This window comes from Gobius niger, assembly GCF_951799975.1.
Source record: "Gobius niger genome assembly, chromosome: 1".
Taxonomy (NCBI): domain Eukaryota; kingdom Metazoa; phylum Chordata; class Actinopteri; order Gobiiformes; family Gobiidae; genus Gobius; species Gobius niger.
The window spans coordinates 31,512,404-31,535,784 of NC_136852.1; the positions used below are offsets into that span (position 1 = coordinate 31,512,404).

Genomic DNA, 23,381 nt, shown 5'->3' on the forward strand with positions numbered 1-23,381 from the left:
GTTGCAGATGTTTGTGTGTTGCAGATGTTTGTGTGTTGCAGATGTTTCTGTGTTGCAGATGTTTGTGTTGCAGATGTTTGTGTGTTGCAGATGTTTGTGTGTTGCAGATGTTTGTGTGTTGCAGATGTTTCTGTGTTGCAGATGTTTGTGTTGCAGATGTTTGTGTGTTGCAGATGTTTGTGTGTTGCAGATGTTTGTGTGTTGCAGATGTTTCTGTGTTGCAGATGTTTGTGTTGCAGATGTTTGTGTGTTGCAGATGTTTGTGTGTTGCAGATGTTTGTGTGTTGCAGATGTTTCTGTGTTGCAGATGTTTGTGTGTTTGCAGATGTTTGTGTGTTGCAGATGTTTGTGTGTTGCAGATGTTTGTGTGTTGCAGATGTTTCTGTGTTGCAGATGTTTCTGTGTTGCAGATGTTTGTGTTGCAGATGTTTGTGTGTTGCAGATGTTTGTGTGTTGCAGATGTTTGTGTGTTGCAGATGTTTCTGTGTTGCAGATGTTTCTGTGTTGCAGATGTTTCTGTGTTGCAGATGTTTGTGTTGCAGATGTTTGTGTTGCAGATGTTTGTGTTGCAGATGTTTGTGTGTTGCAGATGTTTGTGTGTTGCAGATGTTTCTGTGTTGCAGATGTTTGTGTGTTTGCAGATGTTTGTGTGTTGCAGATGTTTGTGTGTTGCAGATGTTTCTGTGTTGCAGATGTTTCTGTGTTGCAGATGTTTGTGTTGCAGATGTTTGTGTTGCAGATGTTTGTGTTGCAGATGTTTGTGTGTTGCAGATGTTTGTGTGTTGCAGATGTTTCTGTGTTGCAGATGTTTCTGTGTTTGCAGATGTTTCTGTGTTGCAGCATCTGTTCACTTACTGGTGCAGGAAAGGCCACATTTATTGTTTTTATCATCAAAACAAAAAAAAATCGAATCGAAAATCGAGATCGATCGATATCGGGACTATAAGCCTCATTAGTGGGGAAGCTCAGGTGGAATGACTTGATTATGGAAATGCATTAGTCCATGTGATTGAGAAAGGGGCAAAGTTGGATGCAGGAAATGGCTGAGTTTTGGATGTCGTCGGTCTGCAGATGAAAGCCAACGAGGTCCCTGGATGTGGGCTCTTCTTCGGGGGGGGGGGGGGGAACACTGGCTGGGAAGAAGCTGAATTGGGGCCACCGTTCCTCAGGGGAAGTTGGTTGGGAAGAGGCTGAGAGGCTGGCTGTCGTTGGTGGGCAGGGGAGAGCGATATCCTTCGAAGTTGCGTGGGATGGATCCACTGGTGGAGCCAGAGCTGTTGCTCAGGGTCTCGATACTGCCCTCTCTCTGCAGCTCTGGGAACAACAAGGGAGACAGAAGAACACGACAGTTTAACAGGATTACAACCAACCTGACTACTGCAAGTCTAGAGGTACATTCTGCGGTAGATACGGCACATCGACATTTTTGGCCTCAATATTTCTCATCAGTACGATACATTTATTTGCATTTCTTCCCCATTTTTGTAATGTAATACTTGTTATTTAATTGTTATTAATTTTTTTTACCTAAGCAGACTTTTCTCATTGCATTTCATGTTTATTGTGGAATATTTAAAGGAACAGGCCACCGTTTTTCCACACTGTGATATGTTCTTACCTGAGTTTAGACGAGTTGATGTGTACCTGTCTGGTCTTTGTGCCCGTGGAAGAGCATGGTAGGAGAGGATAATGCTAACAACATCTTTGGTCGTTTTTGTGTGGCTGAGGGCACACGCAAACTTGTTCAACTCGTCTAAGCTCAGGTAAGAACATATCTAAGCATGGAAAAACGGTGGCCTGTTCCTTTAAGAAGAGGTAAAATTCTACATTTTCTGGCTCAGTGTCACGTGAGATCTGTTGTCTGTTTTTTGTAATGTCTCTCTTGTCTGTTTTTTTTTTTTGTCATTAAAAGAAAAAAGAAATAAAAGAAAAAAAAGAAAAAAGTTTCTGTGGCATTATAAGGCCTTCAATAATATGCTTTATTGTGACAGTTGTCTGCCTCAGTATATATACAACTTTACATTTGGTTATCGTGACAGGCCTAATTATTAGCACTGATGCTAAAAACAAAGAGCCTTCTGAAAGCTAGTAAATTTCCCCCATTGAAATATGCTTATAAACTCCAAAGAATCAAGATGTCCGGAATACATTAAAAAGGTGACTAAAGTTTTGACTGGGCTGATTGGCTAACTTTGTCATTGTTTAAAAACAACCTGACAAAGCGTGGCTTGTGAAAAAAATACAATATGAGAGAAACAAACAGAGAAAGAGTAAAAAAGTCAACATGTGGCCCTCCTCTGTGCCCCGTGTATCTGATCCCTGTGTAAACCCCACAGGCCTGTTTCACTGCTCTCTAATCCAGCCCCATTGTCTGAGCGCCGTTCTATTCAGCCGGTCTTAACCTACGGACTAACCCCGCTCTCCATCCCTCTGCTGCCCGCGGACGCCATCAGGTAAAACGATATGCCCTTCATCACCACATACAAGGTCAACGGTAAAGGAGTCCAACAGGCGCCGCCGCCGCCGCCGCCGGGGGAAGTGTTCAGGGATTGTTTAAGATCGGCAGCTCGCTAAGTTTGAGGCTAAAACATTGAGCACAGTGTGAAAATGGAAGGCGAGACAGTAAATGGCATTAGTTAAACGCTGATCTGGAGATCAGGTAACGTTCAAGAGAGCAAGCGTGGGATCTGAAGTTGAAACGCTACGGATAAAATCACAGTTGCAAGGGTCATAGGGTCATGGAGTTTGCACCAAGACCTCCACAATAAGTTTATCCTTGAGCTAGTTACTCCTGACCAAACCCATCACCCACTGGAGGATGGGTCAAAGGCAGAGGACTTCCTACACTAGCAATAAAGAACAGTTCTCTGTTACAAATGCTGTATCACGTTATGCTGTATATTGTAAAACCCCCTTCTAACAGTCTAGTCACTTTAAATTAGAATTTTCCTAATTTAGTTCCATTTTGTCCTGACTTTGAGTTTTTTGTTTTGAGTCTTGTTATGACAAAATGTCCTGAAAAACGAATTACTAACAAGTAGTGATTCAATGAAACCGAACATACTGTATTGAAATGGCTCTGGAAATGTGAAAATAACACATTTACAATCTTTATCCATTGATATTGGACATATTTATGTAATGTCTTGAACAGGGCGTATTTAACTATTCAATATAATATTGAGAACCTAGATCATGCACAGTTTGACTCAGAAGCCTTTGTTGTTCTTAAGTGAGTGCTGTTTCAGTGGTCAGAGCAGTAGCACAGACTCTTTGTTCTTAAATCCGAGGCGCTCGGCGCTGATAGGAGCTGATCTGTTACTGTGGTTTTGGATAAACTTCAAAAGAAAGTGACTCCAGAGCAAAACAGAGTTCAGTAAGTTATCACGGACAGATAAGGCCCAGACCAGGACTGAACCGGGACTAAAGCAGAGTAAAACTAGACCAAGACTAGACTGGGACTGAACCGGGACTAAAGCAGAGTAAAACTAGACCAAGACTAGACTGGGACTGAACCAGGACTAAAGCAGAGTAAAACTAGACCAAGACTAGACTGGGACTGAACCAGGACTAAAGCAGAGTAAAACTAGACCAAGACTAGACTGGGACTGAACCGGGACTAAAGCAGAGTAAAACTAGACCAAGACTAGACTGGGACTGAACCAGGACTAAAGCAGAGTAAAACTAGACCAAGACTAGACTGGGACTGAACCAGGATGAAAGCAGAGTAAAACTAGACCAAGACTAGACTGGGACTGAACCAGGACTAAAGCAGAGTAAAACTAGACCAAGACTAGACTGGGACTGAACCAGTACTAAGGCAGAGTAAAACTAGACCAAGACTAGACTGGGACTGAACCAGGACTAAAGCAGAGCAAAACTAGACCAAGACTAGACTGGGACTGAACCGGGACTAAGGCAGAGTAAAACTAGACCAAGACTAGACTGGGACTGAACCGGGACAAGACTTAAACCACAATTGAAAATCAAGATTGAGCAATATGTCAAAAATAATGGTGAACTGAACTAGTTTGGCAAAGTTAGCATCAGCATTCCTAATTCATCAAGGCTGGGCCAGAAGCAATGCCTGAGTCACCTAGGGCAGTGGTTCCCAAAGTGGGGGTCGCGGGACACAGAAGTGGAGATTGCAAGATGATTGAGACATTGACATTGACTTTTTTTTTGACTGAAACATGTTTTAGTAAACTAACACGATGAAACCAGATATGAGATGTTTTGCACATTAAGTTATTAAAATAATGACATTTTACAGAAGGGGATTTCGAGTTGTTGGGTGAGAAATTTTAGAGGTCATGGCCTGAAACATTTGGGAACCCCTGTCCTAGAGCAGTGGTTCTCAAACTGTAGGCCAAGGCCCTATCTGGTATGTATGGTATACTTTATTGTCCTTTATTGACACTTTCATAGAGGGAGGTTAAGAAGTATATTTATTGAAAGGTAGAAAAGTTCAGTGATTCCTTTCCATTTGCAAAACATATTTAAATGGAATGATGCAGTCCACGGCGATGAGCTGCTGATGCAAACTCAACTCTCTCTCAGAGCTCCTGTTAAGGCTTACAGAAGCACCTCCCTCACCAATCAGACTAATGCTCCCTGCCCCACTCCAATTCACTAAACCTGCCGGTAATATCCCGTCTCTTTACAGAAAACGTGTTTAATCTGTGTAAATCCATGGAAGTGTCACACAGAGAGGAGCTCATTAATCGCAGCGGGACGAGCCGAGGCGGCGATAATCCCAGTTTAACACACCTCCCGATATCAGAGACGCTCGCCCTATAGGAGCACGTGATCATACGTATGAGAGAGGACCTCAGGAGCCCAGAGAGGGAAGTCTGAACTCATTTCATTTCAACTACTGGTCATTTATTTGTGTTTTTCTCTCAGCGATGATGGCAAACATACACTGCCTGACCAGATAGCAGTGTGCCTGTACTTATCTGTAGCTGCAGTCGGTCAGGTGTAGGTCCAGCAACACTATGTGACCAAAGAATGAGATCAGCGGACAATCTGAACATCCTGAATGACCCGGTTATTCAATGGATTTCTTCTTCCCTAATGGCACAGGCATATTCCAAGATGACCCAACCTGACTCCGAGCAATTAACTTGAGTTGTCGGCCCAAGCACAACGTAAATAATTCATTTATTTAAGGTATTAAAGCCCAGTCAGAGCGCACTTTGCTAAGGTATACTTTATGAATTCCCCTTGGGGATCCTCTGAGCAGCCAGTGTGGGGCGGCGCTTGGAGAACCATTTCACGCTGTAGCTCTTTTTGGGGTAAATAAAGTTTTTAGTTTGACCTGTGAGACCTGAAGGCTTAAGAATGAACGCAAGGCAACGCAATGTAGAGGAGGAAATGAATGTCACCTCCTCTTGTGACGCCCTCTCACAAGTGGCGGAGGCGAATAGCGCATAGCTCCGCCACTCGGAAAATAATTCGCCAAGAGCCTGCACCCCTCCGTGCGCCACCACAAGATAAGATAAGATAAGATAAACCTTTATTGATCTCACAAAGGAGAAATTCACTTGTTACAGTAGGCGATCAAGAAGATCACTCAGAGTTAATAAAGTGCAGCTGATGCAGAGATTATTGCACATGTTACTTCACAGTCTTATTGTACAGTCTGACAGCAGTGGGGATGAAGGCTTTGCGGTAGCGCTCCGTCCTGCACTGAGGGTGTCTCAGTCTGCCACTGAGAGAGCTGCACAGCTCTTCTACAGTCCCGTGCAGTGGGTGGGAGGTGTTGTCCATGATGGAGGTGAGCTTGGCTAACACCCTCCTGTCCCTCAGCTCCTCCACAGAGTCCAGGGGGCAGCCCAGGACGGAGCTGGCCCTCCTGACCAGCTTGTTCAGTCTGTTCTTGTCCCGCTCTGTGCTGCCCGGGGCCCAGCACACGGCAGCGTAGTGGAGAGCAGAGGCCACCACAGAGCCATAAAAAGTCCTGGCCCAATATCTTTTAATCCTTCCTCACGGGTGAAAAACCTGGGCGTGATTGTTGACTCTGAGCTGACTTTTATTCCACACATTAAGAATATCACAAAGATAGGTTTTTACCATCGAAAGAACATAGCCAGAGTCCGCCCCATTCTCTCTCGGGCCAACGCGGAGACGCTCATGCATGCTTTTATCACCAGTCGTATCGACACCTGAATGCCCTGCTTTCTGGTCTTCCCAAAAAGAGGATCTCAGGTTTACAACTTTTACACACATGTTTGTTGCTGCGATGTGCGTAATGTTTTCATATTCTTATTTTAATGATACATAAAATTGACCTCACATCAGCCAATCAAGGCAAAAAAAACAACTTGAGGCTGAGTAACAACAATCAAAGCAATGTGTATGTTTCTATAGACGTCGACATGCACTTAACTGAACGAGGTTAACCCTTGGAGACCCGGACAGAGCGATATCTACAGGGCTCAGTGAAGCATCATGGGAGGGTCAGGGGGCACGAGTTCATCCACAAAAGCGCAACCCATTCAGACACCAACGACAAAAAGACCATGTCACAAACACTTCCTTTCAATGGTGCACGTGTATACGGCGTTACACAGGACGTGCTGCTGCGGACGCCGCGACACGCAAACGCCCACAGTCGCATTCATACTGTAAATAGTAATAGTAATAATAGAGTCCGTCTACCCTGAGGTCAAATGTGTACGCGCAATGTAGGTCAAAAGAGCAGCACAGCCATGAAAGGAAATACTATAAGGTGGATGGACATGAAGAAAACATCAGAACACCTCGCCACGGTGCAAGTGCAGTGCTCTTTGGCCTGCGTTTGACCTCAGCGCCTGAAAAGGTTGACCCAATAACCTCATATTGTTGAAGAAACCAGGGCTAAAACCTGAACCTGTCCTTCATGTTCTCCTGGACTACTGTTTATCCGCCTCTAATAACAAGCCATTATCAACCCTAATCTTCCATTTACTCTTCAGGCTGACAAAAGCTCACAGGACTATCTTCCTCTTCAAAAAAACCCTCAAGAACACTCGCCTCTGAATTGGGGATAATGACCCAGGTTTTCTAATTGACAGTAGGCCTCTTAGCGTCGCTCTCATTTGCATCTGAGAGAGAAAAAAAAAAAACACACTTTTGATCTTTGGTTAAAGCAATAATTGCTTTGCCCATTTAGCATATTAGTCACATTATTATGTAGAACGATGCTGATAGGAAACAGGAGGCCCAAGAGGAGCGCTATGAACGAAGTGAAAGAGAAAAGATGGAGTTGGTTGGATGCAGAGGTCTGATTTTTGATAGCACCTGCATATATTTGTGGGACTCTTCTGGATAAATGACGCTTACAGACAACAAGAGTAAGGGAGTAATGTTCAAACGATCCTCCATCCATCCATCCATCCATCCATCCATCCATCCATCCATCCATCCATACTTTTCAATTGCCGGGTCGTAAATCACATTGCACCAGCCCCTTATGGTTCCTCCTGAAGGTGGTGGGTCCACGGCCTCATGATTAAACGGGCCTGCTGGTCTCTCATGAGGGGCTTCTGAACCGCTCTTTGTCTGACCCATCACGTAGGATCTGCTTGCCATGGGAGACCCTACAAGGGTCTGGAAGTCTAAATGTTTTACAATTTTTATAATATGTGCAAAATCGACCATGAAAGTAACTACACACAGTCTCGTCTCTACACCGCCCTCTGCCCTGACCTGGAGCGGCCTAAGGAAGCGACCAAGTAAATACCAATATACTTATTTTATTTTTTTAATAAAATTTCCACAGGTTGCACTTCCCGGATATCTGCAGCTAATCAGAGTCCAGTATCCTCCCGTGTTGACCAATGAGACAAGCTTTTCCTGTGAACCACCTTGGCAGGTCCAATCAGGAGGGAGGGGGAGGAGCTTGATCGTTTACTTTAAAATTAACTTAAAATTCTGTTCCCACTCTCCTCATTTTGCAAACTAAGAAAGGCTTTATGGTCCAAGAAGGGAGGGATTTACTTTGAAATTTCACTCTATCTCTCCTCACTTTGCAAACTTACAGACTATCACTTTACGGTGGGTGTAAACTGCAAGGTTTTTGGCCGTCGTGGGGAAAATCTTAGGTCGTAGCTGAAAATCTTAGGTCGTAGGTCGTACAGTGAGACGGGGACAAAGATTTCAAATAGAACCGTCGTACGACCAAAGCCGAGCTATGACCGACATCAGGCAGTGTCGGATATTTTGGAAGGCTAGTCTCAGAGTGAGCCTCCTTTTGCTGCAAATAGGATCTGTCAGTGTCCAGTCAACACCACACCACAGTCAGAGTCATAAGCAACAGAGGCCAGGCATGAGCGGGTCAGACTCCGCATTTTACAGAACTTTCCCTGCGCTTTTTCCGCTGAAATAAACACCGATAGGATGTGGCACTTGCCTCAGCTAAACACACGCCGTTTGGAGCCTGGAACTGCTATGACAAAACTTTGGTCGTAGCTACGATTCTCTCTGTGAACCAGCGCACAGTGGAGACGAGAGCAGCCCATGATTTTGCAATCCCCACGTTGTGCGGTGTGGCATCTTATAAGACAAAAAAAGAATTTCACTGTTGCGCTGTATCAATTGTATGTGTTTCCAATGTGCTTTGTATTAGAGACAAACAGATATTCTTAAAATGTTCTCGCATTAAAACCACATTCGAAGCTGTGTTTTGGCCCCCAATGTTCTTTAGATATTTTGGATATTCCGCCAGTGGCTTATTTTCCCAAAAAGCTCCTCCTGAGGTAAGTATCCAAGAAATGCATCCATCACCTCTCCATCTCTTGCTCAGCTTAATCCTGTCATCGCAAAGTAAGAACACTCACTACAGCCACGCGAGCTGTGCAGAGAAGGAAAGTCAAAGAGAGGTGGTGGGGAAGGGCTTACTGGAGATGGCGTGAAAACCATGGAAAAGAAAGATTTTACATTTCACAACTCCAGCTCTATTTTTGAAGTCTAATGTTGTATTTTTTTGTAATAGCAATTTTTTTGTAATAGCAATGCGTTACTACACAGACTTGAATAATGAAATTTAAATAATGAAATGAATAGAAATAGAAATACAGCAGCTCTCGTCTCTACGCCGCCCTCAGCCCTGACCTGGAGCGGCCTAAGGAAGTTCAACTCTAACTGTCTCCATCAGCATTTGATAGACACATTCCTCGCACCGTTTCACGCACACACTTTTCGCGGCGCTGCAGATCGTTTTGAATCAATGCTCTTCCCCTCATCAGGAGCAGGATATGAAGTTATAAAAGCTGTAACGAACAGAGCTGCTAATGTGTGGGGCCGGCCAGCAGACACTAATGGAGTTTGCATATACAACGGCTTAATGGGGGTTGTCTCATTTATGGCAATAGGCATCACTCTGCAACAACTCACAGCGTGTAATGCAAGTACGCGTTGGCTTTGTTGGAAGAAAACATTCCTTAAAGGGGCTATTGGCATTACGTTTATTACCAGATCTTGGCAACAACCCCAAGTATTTTATGTGCGATCATGTGAAATAGTGCTGCATACTCCAAATGATTGTTTTTGTAACTTTTAGGTGAGTCACTATATGTATCATGAGGAGCCACAATATTGCAAAGTCACTGGTCAAAACAGTCGACAGTGTTATAGATGGCGTGGACATGGACCTCACAGGCTTGCAAGTGTAATTCTGGTCACCCTTCAGCACATGACACTATTGGCGGCTGCCTCGGTCACCAATGCCCAGGGCCAGCCCAGTGCATGGGAACTTGAAAAAATGCACAAAATTAAAGTTTTAGCCATGTATTTGTTTTGTTTTGGGCCTGATTTAGTATTTGCTTGGAAAATACTAAATCAAGCCCAGTATTGGAATAAAAGGTTTTTCGTTTTCTTCCAGTAAATTGTAAAAGCAGACAACTGTGGGGGAAAGAGTATTTACAAAAAAAGCCTTTTTTATCAATGGTAAACTGGTCCACTGTTGTTGTTTACATAACCGTGACAGTATTACTCCCTAAAGGCCGTGACACATGCTTTTACAAACTCGTCCCTGTGAAGAACTGTTAGAAATGTGCCGGACAAACAAAGAAAGTGCAGCAGAAACTGCTCTGGTTACAGAAGGACTGAACTTCAGAATGTACATCTCGCCCCAGTGTCCACAATATAGGTGTCCACTGTGGTGTCCAGTGTCCGCGGCTGCTCAGTGTTGACAGAGAATGTTCCAGCTCTCCATTATAAAGCCCATCTCTTATTCATAACTCGATGTTTTATTGATATTTGCAGGCACCACAATCCGAGGTTGAGTGGGGAGAAGTGGCGGGCCGGTATTGCTGCAGAGCCGACGCTGTGGACATGTGTTCCTGCTAAATATACCCGGCATGAGAGGCAGAGGCTGTACCTGAGCTAACTGTCCCTGAGCTAACGGATGAAACAACAAACTGTAGCCAAATGAAACAGCAGGCTGTACCCAAACTAACAGATGAAACAACAGACTGTACCCAAGCTAACAGATGTAACAACAGGCTGTACCCAAACTAACAGATGAAACAACAGACAGTACTCAAGCTAACTGTACCCAAGCTAACAGATGTAACAACAGGCTGTACCCAAACTAACAGATGAAACAACAAACTGTACCCAAATGAAACAACAGGCTGTACCCAAGCTAACAGATGAAACAACAGACAGTACTCAAGCTAACAGATGAACTAACAGACAGTACCCAAGCTAACAGATGAAACAACAAACTGTCCATGAGCTAACGGATGAAACAACAAACTGTAGCCAAATGAAACAACAGGCTGTACCCAAACTAACAGATGAAACAACAGACTGTACCCAAGCTAACAGATGTAACAACAGGCTGTACCCAAGCTAACAGATGAAACAACAGACAGTACCCAAGCTAACAGATGAAACAACAGACAGTACCCAAGCTAACAGATGAAACAACAGACAGTACCCAAGCTAACAGATGAAACAACAGACAGTACTCAAGCTAACAGATGAAACAACAAACTGTACCCAAGCTAACTGAACCCAAGCTAACGGATGAAACAACAGACAGTACCCAAGCTAACAGATGAAACAAAAAACTGTACCCAAGCTAACAGATGAAACAACAAACTGTACCCAAGCTAACAGATGAAACAACAAACTGTACCCAAGCTAACAGATGAAACAACAGACAGTACTCAAGCTAACAGATGAAACAACAGGCTGCACCCAAGCTAAATGAACCCGAGTTAACGGATGAAACAACAAACTGTACCCAAGCTAACTGAACCCAAGCTAACGGATGAAACAACAAACAACAAACCAAACCTGAGTTAACAGATGAAACAAAAAACTGTACCCGAGCTAACTGAACCCCAGCTAACAGATAATACAGCAGACTGTACCAAAGCCAAGGAAGGATATAATGGACTGTACCAGAGCTAACTGTATTCAAGCTAACAATAAGCGTCCGCATCACACCTTGGTTATTTGGGCAAAATTTTAAATTGTATGCTAAATGTTTTTTTTTTCAAGTAAATCACAAATTGGAGGGTAGAATCTTGTTGGGACAAATGAAATAGCACAAACTGGTTTCATCAACTTCATTAATGAGAAATCAGAAGATCCTTAGGCCTTGCTTCCCCTGCCTACCTGCATAAGACAAACTTGTGGCCCTCCAACAACTTTCAAAAACAATTTCCACAACATTCATTCTTCATTCTTTTATTATGGATAGCCTCTTGAGATGTGCCATCTCATTTTCAAGGGGGTCCTTTCAATCATTGATTGAAAATAACAAGAGCCACACATGCAAAAAACATGACCATACACAACAACACATGTAAAAAGACAGTACAGAAATAAAGACCAAACTCAACAAGACAACATTCACAGTATACTCTAAGAGCCAGCACCTCCCCAAATGATACAATAAATTACATGGTTTACATTGACAAAAATAAAATAATAAAAAATGAAAAAAGAAATAATTAAGGAGGCCATCTTTTGAAATCCTTAGGTTGCCTCAACAATAACTGTATTAATAAAGGGGAAAAAACTGCCATTGGGCTGGTAATGTGACGTCACATGTGATCGAAGCCGGTGTCAGGGCGGCAGGACTGCTATCCCCTCCACTGTGATCAGGCGACGGTCGCTGTTGTAAAAGCGTGTCCTACGTGCTGGCTACCTGTGACTCTCTCCTGTGACTCCTGAGACTGTTCAGCTTGAAGGTGAAAACTATTGAGCTTCTGTCCTGAGACCGCGAACCTAAACCTGACAATGGACAAACTAATAGGAATGGGATGTGTGGGAATCTAATACATATGTTCGGATATGTGCAGTGTTGTTGCTATTGTTATTTTGGATGATTTTGTAACATGCCCCTAGAGGCCATAAGTGCCACTGCAGGTGTCGTAGCATGTTGCGGTATTTTACTCATCAATTGTCCGTGAGAGTAAATGCTACGCTGACAGAAAAGACAAAGGGAGAGAGGGATATTGTACATCCAATTACACAACGGAGATCATTTTTTCACTCAAACTTGGCTGTAAATACTGTTTAAGTGGCGCTAGCCCGCAGTTAGCTTTGCTTGTTAGCCTGTTAGCTTCTTCTTTGTGATTCTATTAGTGTGTATTTCGCCTCCGACCGGGAGGCAGGAAAGTTGCAATTGTGGTTTTCTGGCCAGAGACACTGGGAGATGAAAGACCCCCCAACCATCCCATTAACACTAGTATTGCCCCCAGAGGGACTACGACAAGGATTTATTAAGGTACATAAATTACTTAGTACTGCTTTAAATAATACTGCTCAATCGAATAGCCCCCCCACCCAGTTACAGTAAGAAGCAATCATGTTATCAGACAGTTCAGCCAAAAAGCCTAAGCTCCAGTTTAAGCGGCGGGTCATGTTTGCAATGTTTAGTGGCTAAAACTAAATGCATTACACTCAAATGTTCCATGCAGGACCAGTCTGTAGAGCAGACAAAAAACAGAGGCAGACGGCTGTTCATGAGAGAAGCACCCTGAAGCCCCGCAGACAGAGCCTTTCAGGACACTCTTTCTGTGGACACTTTTTTGGTGAATGTTGCTCTGAGCTACACTCACTGAACACAGTGACAGCACTGACATGGAGCAAATGGACACAGAGAGGACTGAAGCTGAACTGATGTGGACCCAACAGAACTTGGTGGCTTTGACAGTCATTCCAACACAATACACCTACTTAATAGCTTTGTCGTTTATCACTGGACTCTTTTAAAGTGGTTGAAACTAGCATTTACAGCGGCTGGTTCGCTTCTGTCCCTCTCATGACATCAAGCTGTCCGACCCTTTCATAGTCAGAGTCTTACTAAAATGAAAGCATGCAGTGACTTATTGTGTAAAAGGGAAACAGGGCGCAGTTCGCTACCATTAGACTGCGTGAAAATAAGGAACTGTCGGGAGGTGCGGTTGATTCCTGTGTATTGTCAATGTAAACATGCACACATGTGCGGGTGATGACTGTGCATGGACAAACTAAAGGACGCACTGGAATACAGACATGTTGATGATTCAGAGCGCACACGGGTTTGTGCAGATAAAGGCACAATGAGGACGAGAACAGCTGCTACAAAGCAGGGAACAGGTATTTGAAGCTGCTGGTGCCTCTGGAGTCTCCCAAACATCAAGGTGTAGGACCCTCCAGAGGCTGCAGTTGAGTTGTGCATAAACCTTCTATCCGGCCTCCCCCAGACTGTTAATTGAAGCTCATGAACAAAAACGGCTGCAGTGGCTCAGAAATACATGAAGACTCATTTTCAAACAGTCTTGACAGATGAGTGCCGTGTAACCCTGGATGGTCAGATGGATGGAGTACTGGATGGTGGGTGAATGGCCACCATGTCCCAACAAGGCTGTGACGTCAGCAAGGAGGGGGCGGAGTTATGTTTTGGCCTGGAATCATGAGGAGAGAGCTGGTCGGCCCCTTTAGGATTACAGAAGGTGAGGTTTCTTCTATGGTACAAAAAGAAGAGCCATGCTTCATCTTCATGCATGACAACAAACCATGCTTTAAAGACTACCTCTGCGTCATTGGCTGCTATGGGCATAAAAGGAGAGAAACTCATGATGTGGACCCCCTCCTACCCTGACCTCAACCCTGAGAACCGTTGAAGTCTCAAGCAAAACATCTATGAGAGTGGGAGGCAGTTTTCACCCAAACAGCAGCTCTGGGAGGCTACTCTGACATCCTGCAAAGAAACCCAAATCAGAAACCCCCTAATGCTGCAAATTCATCAAATGTCCATTTTCAATTACAACCTATAAAATGCATTAAAACAATGTGTTACATAATAATTTGGAACAGTAGATTTTGAGTTTATTATATTTATTTCTGAATAAAACACTATTATCATTGAGAGGTTTTTTCAATCACATTCACATCATCCTCATATTATTGACAGTTAAAATTATGCTGACTGACATTTAGAAAATCTGTGTAATAATTTGGAACGCAGTGCAGTTAGACGAGCATTTTCTGGTGCCAGTGCGCAGTCGCCTACGGGACAAACCCAAAGTTCCTAAACAAATACATTTCTGGAGTGGGATTTGGGCCAAAACACAAGTGCAAAAAAAAGAGAAAAAGCTCCACCGCCGATGCTTTGACTCTCTCCCATCTCGGCCGGCGTTCTTCCGTGAACCTTACGCCCCTGAAGTGTGCGCGCTCGCCTCGATGTGTGCCGCTTCTCCCCTGAGCGAACCGCTAAGTGCTGCCTCCGAAAAGAGAGAGGAGAAAATGCCTTCACAAAAGCCCATTTGCAGTCCGCCACAGCGCCCCGTACACTCACTCTGGTGACGCTAACAAGCTAAGACGCTAGTGCACTCTTTTCACACTTCCCTCGGGCACAGAGGTGGCAGAGTGGCAGAGACAAAGACGGGAAGGGGGAAGAGAGAGGGGCAAAGAGAGTGGCACAGGCATTTCAACAGAGTGGTCGGGGATAGGGTTGTTCTGATAGCCGCCCCCCCCAGTCTGATCTGCAATACTGATACTTGGGGTATACCGAGTAAAAGCAACGGACAGCCCGAAAAAAGACAACTAAGTGGGCGTGTGCTGTGTTCAGCCATTGCTCCAGTCCGATTAAGTTTTTCCGCCACTCTAAAGACTAGGTGAAGGCTGTTTTTCCAAATTTTGCCATTCCTCTTGGCATTTTGACCGAAAAGGTGCAGATACACTTTTTCACAAATTGCATTGCTCTAGGCCTGAATCTAACCATGTGTAACTTTCACAGGAAACAGAAACATGAACGATACAAATATAAATAATAATCTCTCCCAGTCTCCCTGTACTTACATGTGTAAGAACATTAGAACAGCTACGACACTATACTACATGTATGCATCTTTATTCTCTTTGGTACTTTATATCTCTGTGTCCGTGCACAATGGCGAGGTGAGAGATGATCGTTGTGCTCGTGCAGAAGAAAGACTTGGCATCAAATGTTTTGAGTTTGTTCACAGAGAGACTCAACAAACTGGCAGATGGAGCATATTCTCATTTAGCTATAGTCTTTTGATGACAATGTAATTTAATTTTAGGTAAGATTTAGTCCAGATTTGGACATTTTTTACATTTAAAACTTTAACCCAATGGGAATTGGTGGGGTGAGCCAGATTTGGACGATAAAACTGGTTGTTTGTAAAAGTTTTGTCAATTAAACTGACCCGTCAGCCTAGAGGTGACTTTTGAGCCAGTGCAGAAACTTTGTGCTTGAGGCGCACATGGCCAAAAGGTATACGGTTTCAAGTAGGGCCGGGACTTTTTTCAGTTAATTGTGATTAATTGTGATTAGTTCCGATTAATTCCAATTAATTACAAAAGGTGTAGTGCGATTAAAAATATTAATGGAAATGAATCACAATTTAGCGGCACAGACGCAGTTTCCTTTTTCCTGCGGACGTTGCTTAAAGCCAAAAATGACTTCACTGTCAAACTTGTTTATTCGCAGTTAACACTAAACATAAACTTATTTAAAAAGATCATCCTCTGAAATAAATCAAACTGCTGTGGTCTTTGAAGTGTTTGAAATGATCACATAGGCCTCACATCTGCACCCAAACAAGCTCAAATGGAGGAAAATACAAAGCATCGAAAACATACCTCTAGAATATAAATACAGCCTCTAAATAAATAATGCTTAAATGTGATTAATTACGATTAATGAATTACAAAGGTTATAATTAACTCAATAAAAAATTTGAATGGAGTCCCACTATTAGTTTCAAGCAAAAAAACACTGGTTCGAGCCTGGCACTGTGGAAAGAACAAGATACTAATGTTAAACTTAAACAAATCAATGGTTTTGACAGAGACGTTTGGTTGCCCTATCAGTCTGCACAGCAGACTATAACCTCCATTTAAGTGTGTAAACACAATATTCTGAGCTTTGAAGATACATATTATAAATATGTTGACATTATGTTGCATGGACTCTCTGCACCACAACATACAGTATATTTCAAACTCCTCCCTCTAATTGTATCTCTATCTTGTATTGTATCTATCTATTTTGGACTGTGTGGAGGATATTATTTTTGTCAGCAAAACACCATAAATGTTGTTCACTAAAGTAACAAGACGTTCATTCAACTTTAAATTTGTATTATCAGTTTATTATTTGATTTGATTTGTTTCAGGGACCTTCAGGGTCAATATTGTCACATTTTTAGTACGACCTTTCAGTGACCCAGGGCTGTATGGATGGTACGCATGGCATTTATTTCACATCCCGGTGGCCTCTAGGACACCCCAAAAGGACTTGTTTTCTAGGGTTTCTGGTAAGTTTTCTGTATGGAATGACCACGTAACCATGGAGATGGTTCCATCCACAGTAAAAGATACCAGAAAACCAATGGTCCCTGGAGTGATTTAGAGGCCTCTGTGATGGAAAGGCTAACCACCCATACAGCCGCTGGGTTACTGGAAGGTCCATTGTGCGCCTTTAATGTTGCCTATACAGCCCCACAGGTGACAATACAACAGTAGTATTGCTCAGATCCTGGCATGTTCGCATCATCATCATCGTCATCATGAATCTAAGTTTGGAAAGTACATGTCCTAAAAAGACACAACTGTACTGAATTGGGTGAAAGAGAGAGAGGGAGATAAGTGATCCAATGACCTACAGGCCTGACCTGTCACAGCGGAGCGGGAGCAGCGAGAGGAGACTGGGTGAGTAAAAGGATTATCAGTTCATAGTGTCACTCTGTCGACACACATCAGCCTCAAAATGTCGCCTGAATCGGAGGAGCCACACAGAGAGGGAGAGAGTGTAAAAAATATATACCCTCTGCAGTTACATGAGCAAAATTCTATTTTAAAGGATTTATAAAACCAAAATGAATCATTTATATTCAATAAGTCAGTGGTGTTGGCATGCTGATTGTCCTTTTAGAGCTCCAGAGTTTCAGTGCCAGGGCTTTTCCCCCACAGACCCTGGACCTATAGAGTTTCAAGCACTGATCATTAGACCAAGTATCAAAAACAAATCGATTAACCAACAGCGACTCTAGGACCTCTCAAGCCTGCCCTGAAAAGCTCTCTGTGAAGCTGGTTTACGGCCGACGTCTTCCTCTCACTGAAAAACACAGAGGGAAACCGTGACAGTTCAAACGCTCCGAGATGCACAAAGCAGATGTGTCGGAGAGAGTTTGGCCCGGACTCTCTCTGCGCTCTGAGCTTTTACACTCCTCTGTCACGCCACCGATCTCTCCCTCTCACTGTGTCTCCTATATATTTATATGACCTTTATTTCACCAGGAAAGTCCCACTGAGATTAAGCAGCTCTTTTTCAGCCGAGGGGTAGGGGAAACCGGATGAAAGTTACGCAGACGTATGTATATTTGGTTAAAACCATAATTAGATATATGTATGTCATTTACCCTGATTTCCATTGTATTCCCCATAGAGCAAACCACTGCTTTGTACTACAAGCATCTCGGCCCTCAACATTCCACTTCTTTCCTGCTTTACCCCCCTGGCTCCAGTCTAGTCGCCTGCTCCCTCCATTGACCCATTGCTTCAGAGTTACAGTATACACTGCAGGTGAACAGGACAAAACATTACATTTATAGAACAATGATTTATAGAAGGGGATTTTGGAGAACCAGTGTCGTGATTCACAGCTCAAGGATTAAGATATCCCCAAAAAGAACCCAAAGTTCAAGACTGGAAAGTGTGAAGTCTGTAGGCACTACTGAAGTGGAGATGTTGCTGCAAGAGTGGGGAAAAAACGTATCATCTCAGTATCAAAATATGTCAATACAGTATTATGGGAAGACAAATGGGAAAAAGGCAGTTATATCTCCGGCTCGCTAGCAACAAAATGACATAAAACAACAATAAGCATTTTCACCGGCTGTGTCTCGCCATAAAAGCCTTGATTCTGAAAACCCTATATCTTCAAACAGGACTTTAGTTTCTTTGTCATCAACACAGCAGCAGAACTCAAGAAATTGGTAAAAATTAAAATTAAAAAACGCGATTGTCAGGCATCTGTAGAGAACACAGTCCATTTTCTGTTATTACTACAATACAAAGCATCAGTTCTTTCCCACCAGCATCGATTTTTCAATTTGGGTTACTGGTATCTTTCATCTCCCGCTCTCTCTCCATCTTTGGATTCATTCCACCTCTACCCTCGTTTTCTCTCTTCTTTTCATAAAGCCAAAGCGCACTTCTTTCCCCCGGGGCAAGTCACAAAATGCTTGTCTCATACCCGCGGACCCCTGCTGGCTTGTAGAATGTGTGCGTCCCAAAACATCAAGCTGGCTATTGAGCTCATAGTCGCGATTATTCTGCGTACAATATAAAGAGGGCCACACAAAAGCTGCAAGAAAAAGCCTAAAGACTGGTGGATTTGGGGACAGGTTTTTATGAAAAAGAGCAGTGAATTGCGATGGCACGCAGCGGAGCAAAGCCATTATGCCGCGAGTGAATGTGAGCGTGTGTGTGTGTGTGTGTGTGTGTGTGTGTGTGTGTGTGTGTGTGTGGCATGAGGGCTTTGGCACAGAGTGACATGGAGTTTCAAATGTTCGGTGATGACCGGCTGCAAAAGGCTGACGAAATGAGCTCAAAGCGTTCTGGAAAGGCAATTTGAAAGCTTATAGTTCAGCACATTCAAAGTTAGGGGAATGGTGAGGACAGCCGTCTTTGTGGGTTAAAATATCACGTTTTAAAGTGGACACATGCGTAAATGAGGCTTTTAAACAGACTTTTGGGCATATAAAAGATATTGATATTTTACTGTAGCTTCAAATATTAGAACTATTAGTTGGCGTCTCAGTGTTTCTCATTTGGAACTGTTTATCTAGTTCTGGAACTTAATTTGATGTGTCCTCCTTTAGTATTTTGTAAGCTCAGACAATTGTGGGAAAAAATCACTGGTTCGTCTAATTTTGAAGCATTTGCATCAATGTCCTGAACTTGCAGGCGAGTTTTCGAACATTTCTGTGACAATGACCCTGGAAAGAGACCCTACAAATTGTGAAATGTGCCAATAAACTTGTCCTTGTGAAGAAATGGGATGCTACAAATGTGATAGCAAAGTTAGGAAGGAGTTTGGACCAAAACTAACATTTGTTTGTATGAACAAATAAAATCAGGCATAGTAATTTTTAGCTAACGTCGTGCTAACAAATCAATGACACCGTGATGAATGCAGTTGGAGTGGCTGTTGCGCTCAGCCTTGTGCATCTCATTTCAACTACAAACTATTCCTCCCACTGTGAGATAAACACTGCCCATCTCCCGAATATATCCATGGTCCTGCTCTAGGGCCAGTATGAAAGAGTGCGGGGCAAACTCCACGCTGATCACAAACAAGAGAAACGCAAGATTGGGCCTCCGAGATTTTGTTGAGAGGACGTTAAAAACTACAAAAAGCTGATTTTACATATGCCACCTTCAACAACGAGGTAAGGCAAGTTCATTTGTAGAGCACGGTTTCAACAAGTAATTTAAAGTGCTTTACAGAGGTGTGTTATAATGCACGTAAAGTCGTAAAGTGAAGATTAAGTTTCTTCATCCAGGTTCCAGCAAATTAAAACGAGGAGACTGTTTCAGATGTTAGGTGCTCTGTCCATCAAGATCGATTGTTCAATTCGCATTACTTGCAATAGTGCTGTTGTGTCCTCTGGCAAGACCCTTCAAGAGATAGGAAATCGAACCCAAAACCTCCACACTGAGAGGCTGCTACAATCCCCTTGGCTCTGAGACACTGGTGTTAGAATAGTTCATCGTAGCACACACGAGGGCTCACTGTAATTATGATCATTAGCATGAAATGAACGGGCTCTTTTTGGTCGGTCTGTTCCATCAACTGTTGCATTAGCTGGTGTGGCCGTGCAGCTGTGGAGTATTTGAATTGGCCTGGACTCTTTTCGGCTCAAAGAGACGCCGTCTCCCTCCGCCATGTTGGACGGCGCTGATAATATCACAAAAGAAACACCACGAGGGAGAAAGAAGTCGCGTTAGCAATCAATCAAACGCCTCGCTACTCTGCGTGCTAACAGACAAATGAGCTACAGACATGCGAGCGCTGGAATACGGGCGAGATCAACTGAGCAGACTTTCCTCTTTCACCTTTACTTTTTGAACCCAATGTTTCTTGATTTCGGAAGATTATTGAAGTAGGATGACAGAGCGTACGTAAATGTGTAGAAAGCCTTTGCGGAGCTACTTGGAGAAGGCTGGTTAGCTAGTGTTGTGACAAAGTATTTGCCCACTTCCTGATTCTTACGTTTGTTTGTATTCATCACAGTTAAATGTTTCCGATCCTCAAGACAATTTTTATATCACTCATTCCCAGTCAATACAAAATGCAGTTTTGTATTGACTATCACATTTAATAAGGAGAAAAAAAAAAGAAAAAACCTCTCTGGCCCTGTGTGAAAATGTAAATGCTCCCTCTGTGATTAGCTGTGAATGACCAGATTTTTTGAAAAGTTCAGTTTCATTGGCCACTCCCAAACCTGATTTCCACCAAGTTTGAGGAGGAGGTCACCAAAGAACCCAGAATGACAAATCCAGGAGGTCACCAAAGAACCAGAACAACTCATCCAGGAGGTCGCCAAAGAACCAGAACAACTCATCCAGGAGGTTGCCAAAGAACCAGAACAACTCATTAGGAGGTCACCCAAGAACCAGAAAAACTCATCCAGGAGGTCACCAAAGAACCAGAACAACTCATCCAAGAGATCACCAAAGAACCCAGAACGACATCTGAAGATCTGCAGCTTCACTGGGCTCTGTCAAAGTCAGGGTTCATGACAATGGCCTGTGGACTGACGAGAGTTGAACTTTTTGTCATGTCTGTAACTCCTTAATCTGGCGTAAACAACAGCGCAGCATTTCATAAAAAGAATGCCATGCCTAAAGTCAGACAGGGAGCTGGCCGTGCGACGCTCTGGGGCTTTGCTGCTTCAGGACCTAGACAACCCGCTGTCATTGATGGAATAATCAATTCTACAGTCTACCAGGAACTCCTGGAGGAGAACGGAGGAGGAGAAACATACAAACTAGTTATCATTTCCCTCCCAAAGTGTCTCCATCTTAACAACCTGCAAATCCACATTTAATTTATTTCCTACTCTGTTCTTGCAGTTAATATTTGCAAAGAGTTCCGAGCTCTCTTATCTCTCCAGACCCATTTACAAATCGATGACTGCACTAAACTCCCATGCATTTAATAGCAGCAGGCTATTTTCCCATTTAGATCCATGCGTTCTCTCTGGACTTGGCGAGTGTGTACGTTACGATTACCTATCACCGGTGCTTTATCGTTTAATGCCGCTGCCTCGGCTGTTGAGAGCCTGCGGGATAATTGGTGCGAGTTATTATCTGACTTTGCAGAGCATGTTTGGCTTGGTTTAGAGGCTGAACTGTTTCTTTGTGTCGAGCGTTATCAGTCAAAATGATCGCGGAAAACCACGGCGACTATTATCCGCCAGAGCGCACACCATTTCAGCTCATTCAGGACGGAATAACAGTAGAGTAGACCAACAAGTTTTTACAGGTGGTTGAAACGAGAAACTTCGAGAGGTTCGGTGCCTGGATATCGTCTCCACAGAACACTACATGGGAAGTTTGTTCTGAATGACACGGGACCGAGAGAGTCTTCCGTAATTTTGTGACAAGTTACACATTTGCATCCGGATCGATGACAAACTTATTGGAGTGGGTGATTTGCTAAAGTAAAAGAGGCTGGCACTTTTTATTTTCGCTACACACACAGTCTGAGCCTGATAGAACTCCACAGTCAGCACCAGGTTATGGAGATGAAAATTAATATTATTTGTAACTTTTTGTACCGTTCACCTGCGTTTTTCCCTTCCCTTCTTCACTCGAGCAAACGCTTCTCTGTCTCGGCTGGATTGGACTGCACCAACTTCAACTTTTCCACTTAGACACCCTTAAAGCTGACAATCAATAAAAAGTTTGATGCAAAAGTTCTTATTGAGTCATTATTTGATAGATTTACATGACAATCTCCCAAAAGCACGGCAGCCCACTGGAAAACCTCCCGACTCTCCCCATAGCCCAGCACGCCTTTGAAACAACGAAAGAGGAAGCTACCACATTAAAATGTTAGTTGTGGTCTAAAATCATTCTGAACTTTCAGAAGCTATTTGTTGCATCCCAATTCTTTACAGGGATGAGTTCATCGGCACATTTCAAACTTTTCAGGGTCAGTGTCACAGAAATGCTAGAAAACCAGCCTGAGAGTTCATGACTTTGATAACAATGCTCTATATTTAGATGCACAGAGTTTGTGCCACAAATGTCTGAGTTTACAATATATTAAAGGAGGACAAAATAAATGTTGGTCCATTACTTGAAAAAAAAAAGTCAGCTATATATATATTAGCTATTTCTAATTCTGCTTTCTGACTGAATGAGACAGATATTTATGAAATGTACAATGTACAAAACACTACACACCCTAACTTTAAAAACAAGGTTGTTTTTCAACAAAGACATTACATTTTCCCTTTCTCTTTTTGAATCTGTGTTTACCAGAAAACGATTCATTGACTGCTAAAATAGTTGCTTCTATTTCAATAATCAATTAGTTGTCCATTAATCGATAAGTTGTTTCAGTCCTACCCAGCTGTCACGCCACAGTTTATGGGATATACCGGATCTGTGCACGCTCAGACGCCCTCACGCCCACACGCCCGCAGCGTTACTACAGAAAACATAACATCTAACGTGTTGCTAACATATATTTAAACAGGTTTGTAAGCTCTCAAACACCTGAGTAAACAATACAGGGCAGAGATAACAAAGTTAATTGATTTCAGTGGTGAAGTCATGCTGGGGCGTGTTCAGTGCTTTGGATCAGTATTCAAGTATTCCAGTCGATTGGTCGTTCCAGTGGGAGCGTC

At 43.2% G+C, this 23,381-nt stretch overlaps 1 protein-coding gene across 2 annotated transcripts in view; it reads right to left on the minus strand.

Annotated features, from left to right (window-relative positions):
• Nucleotides 1–851: 851 nt before the first annotated feature.
• bcas3 (BCAS3 microtubule associated cell migration factor) overlaps nt 852–23,381 on the minus strand; it is a 463,665-nt gene continuing 441,135 nt past the window's right edge. The window contains exon 25 of one of the 2 annotated variants that reach the window (XM_079559235.1): nt 852–1,314. In XM_079559235.1, the coding sequence (XP_079415361.1) occupies nt 1,166–1,314 (149 nt within the window). In that variant the 3' untranslated portion in view covers nt 852–1,165. The remainder of the gene's footprint in view (nt 1,315–23,381) is intronic. The other variant, XM_079559236.1, reaches the window with a different exon arrangement.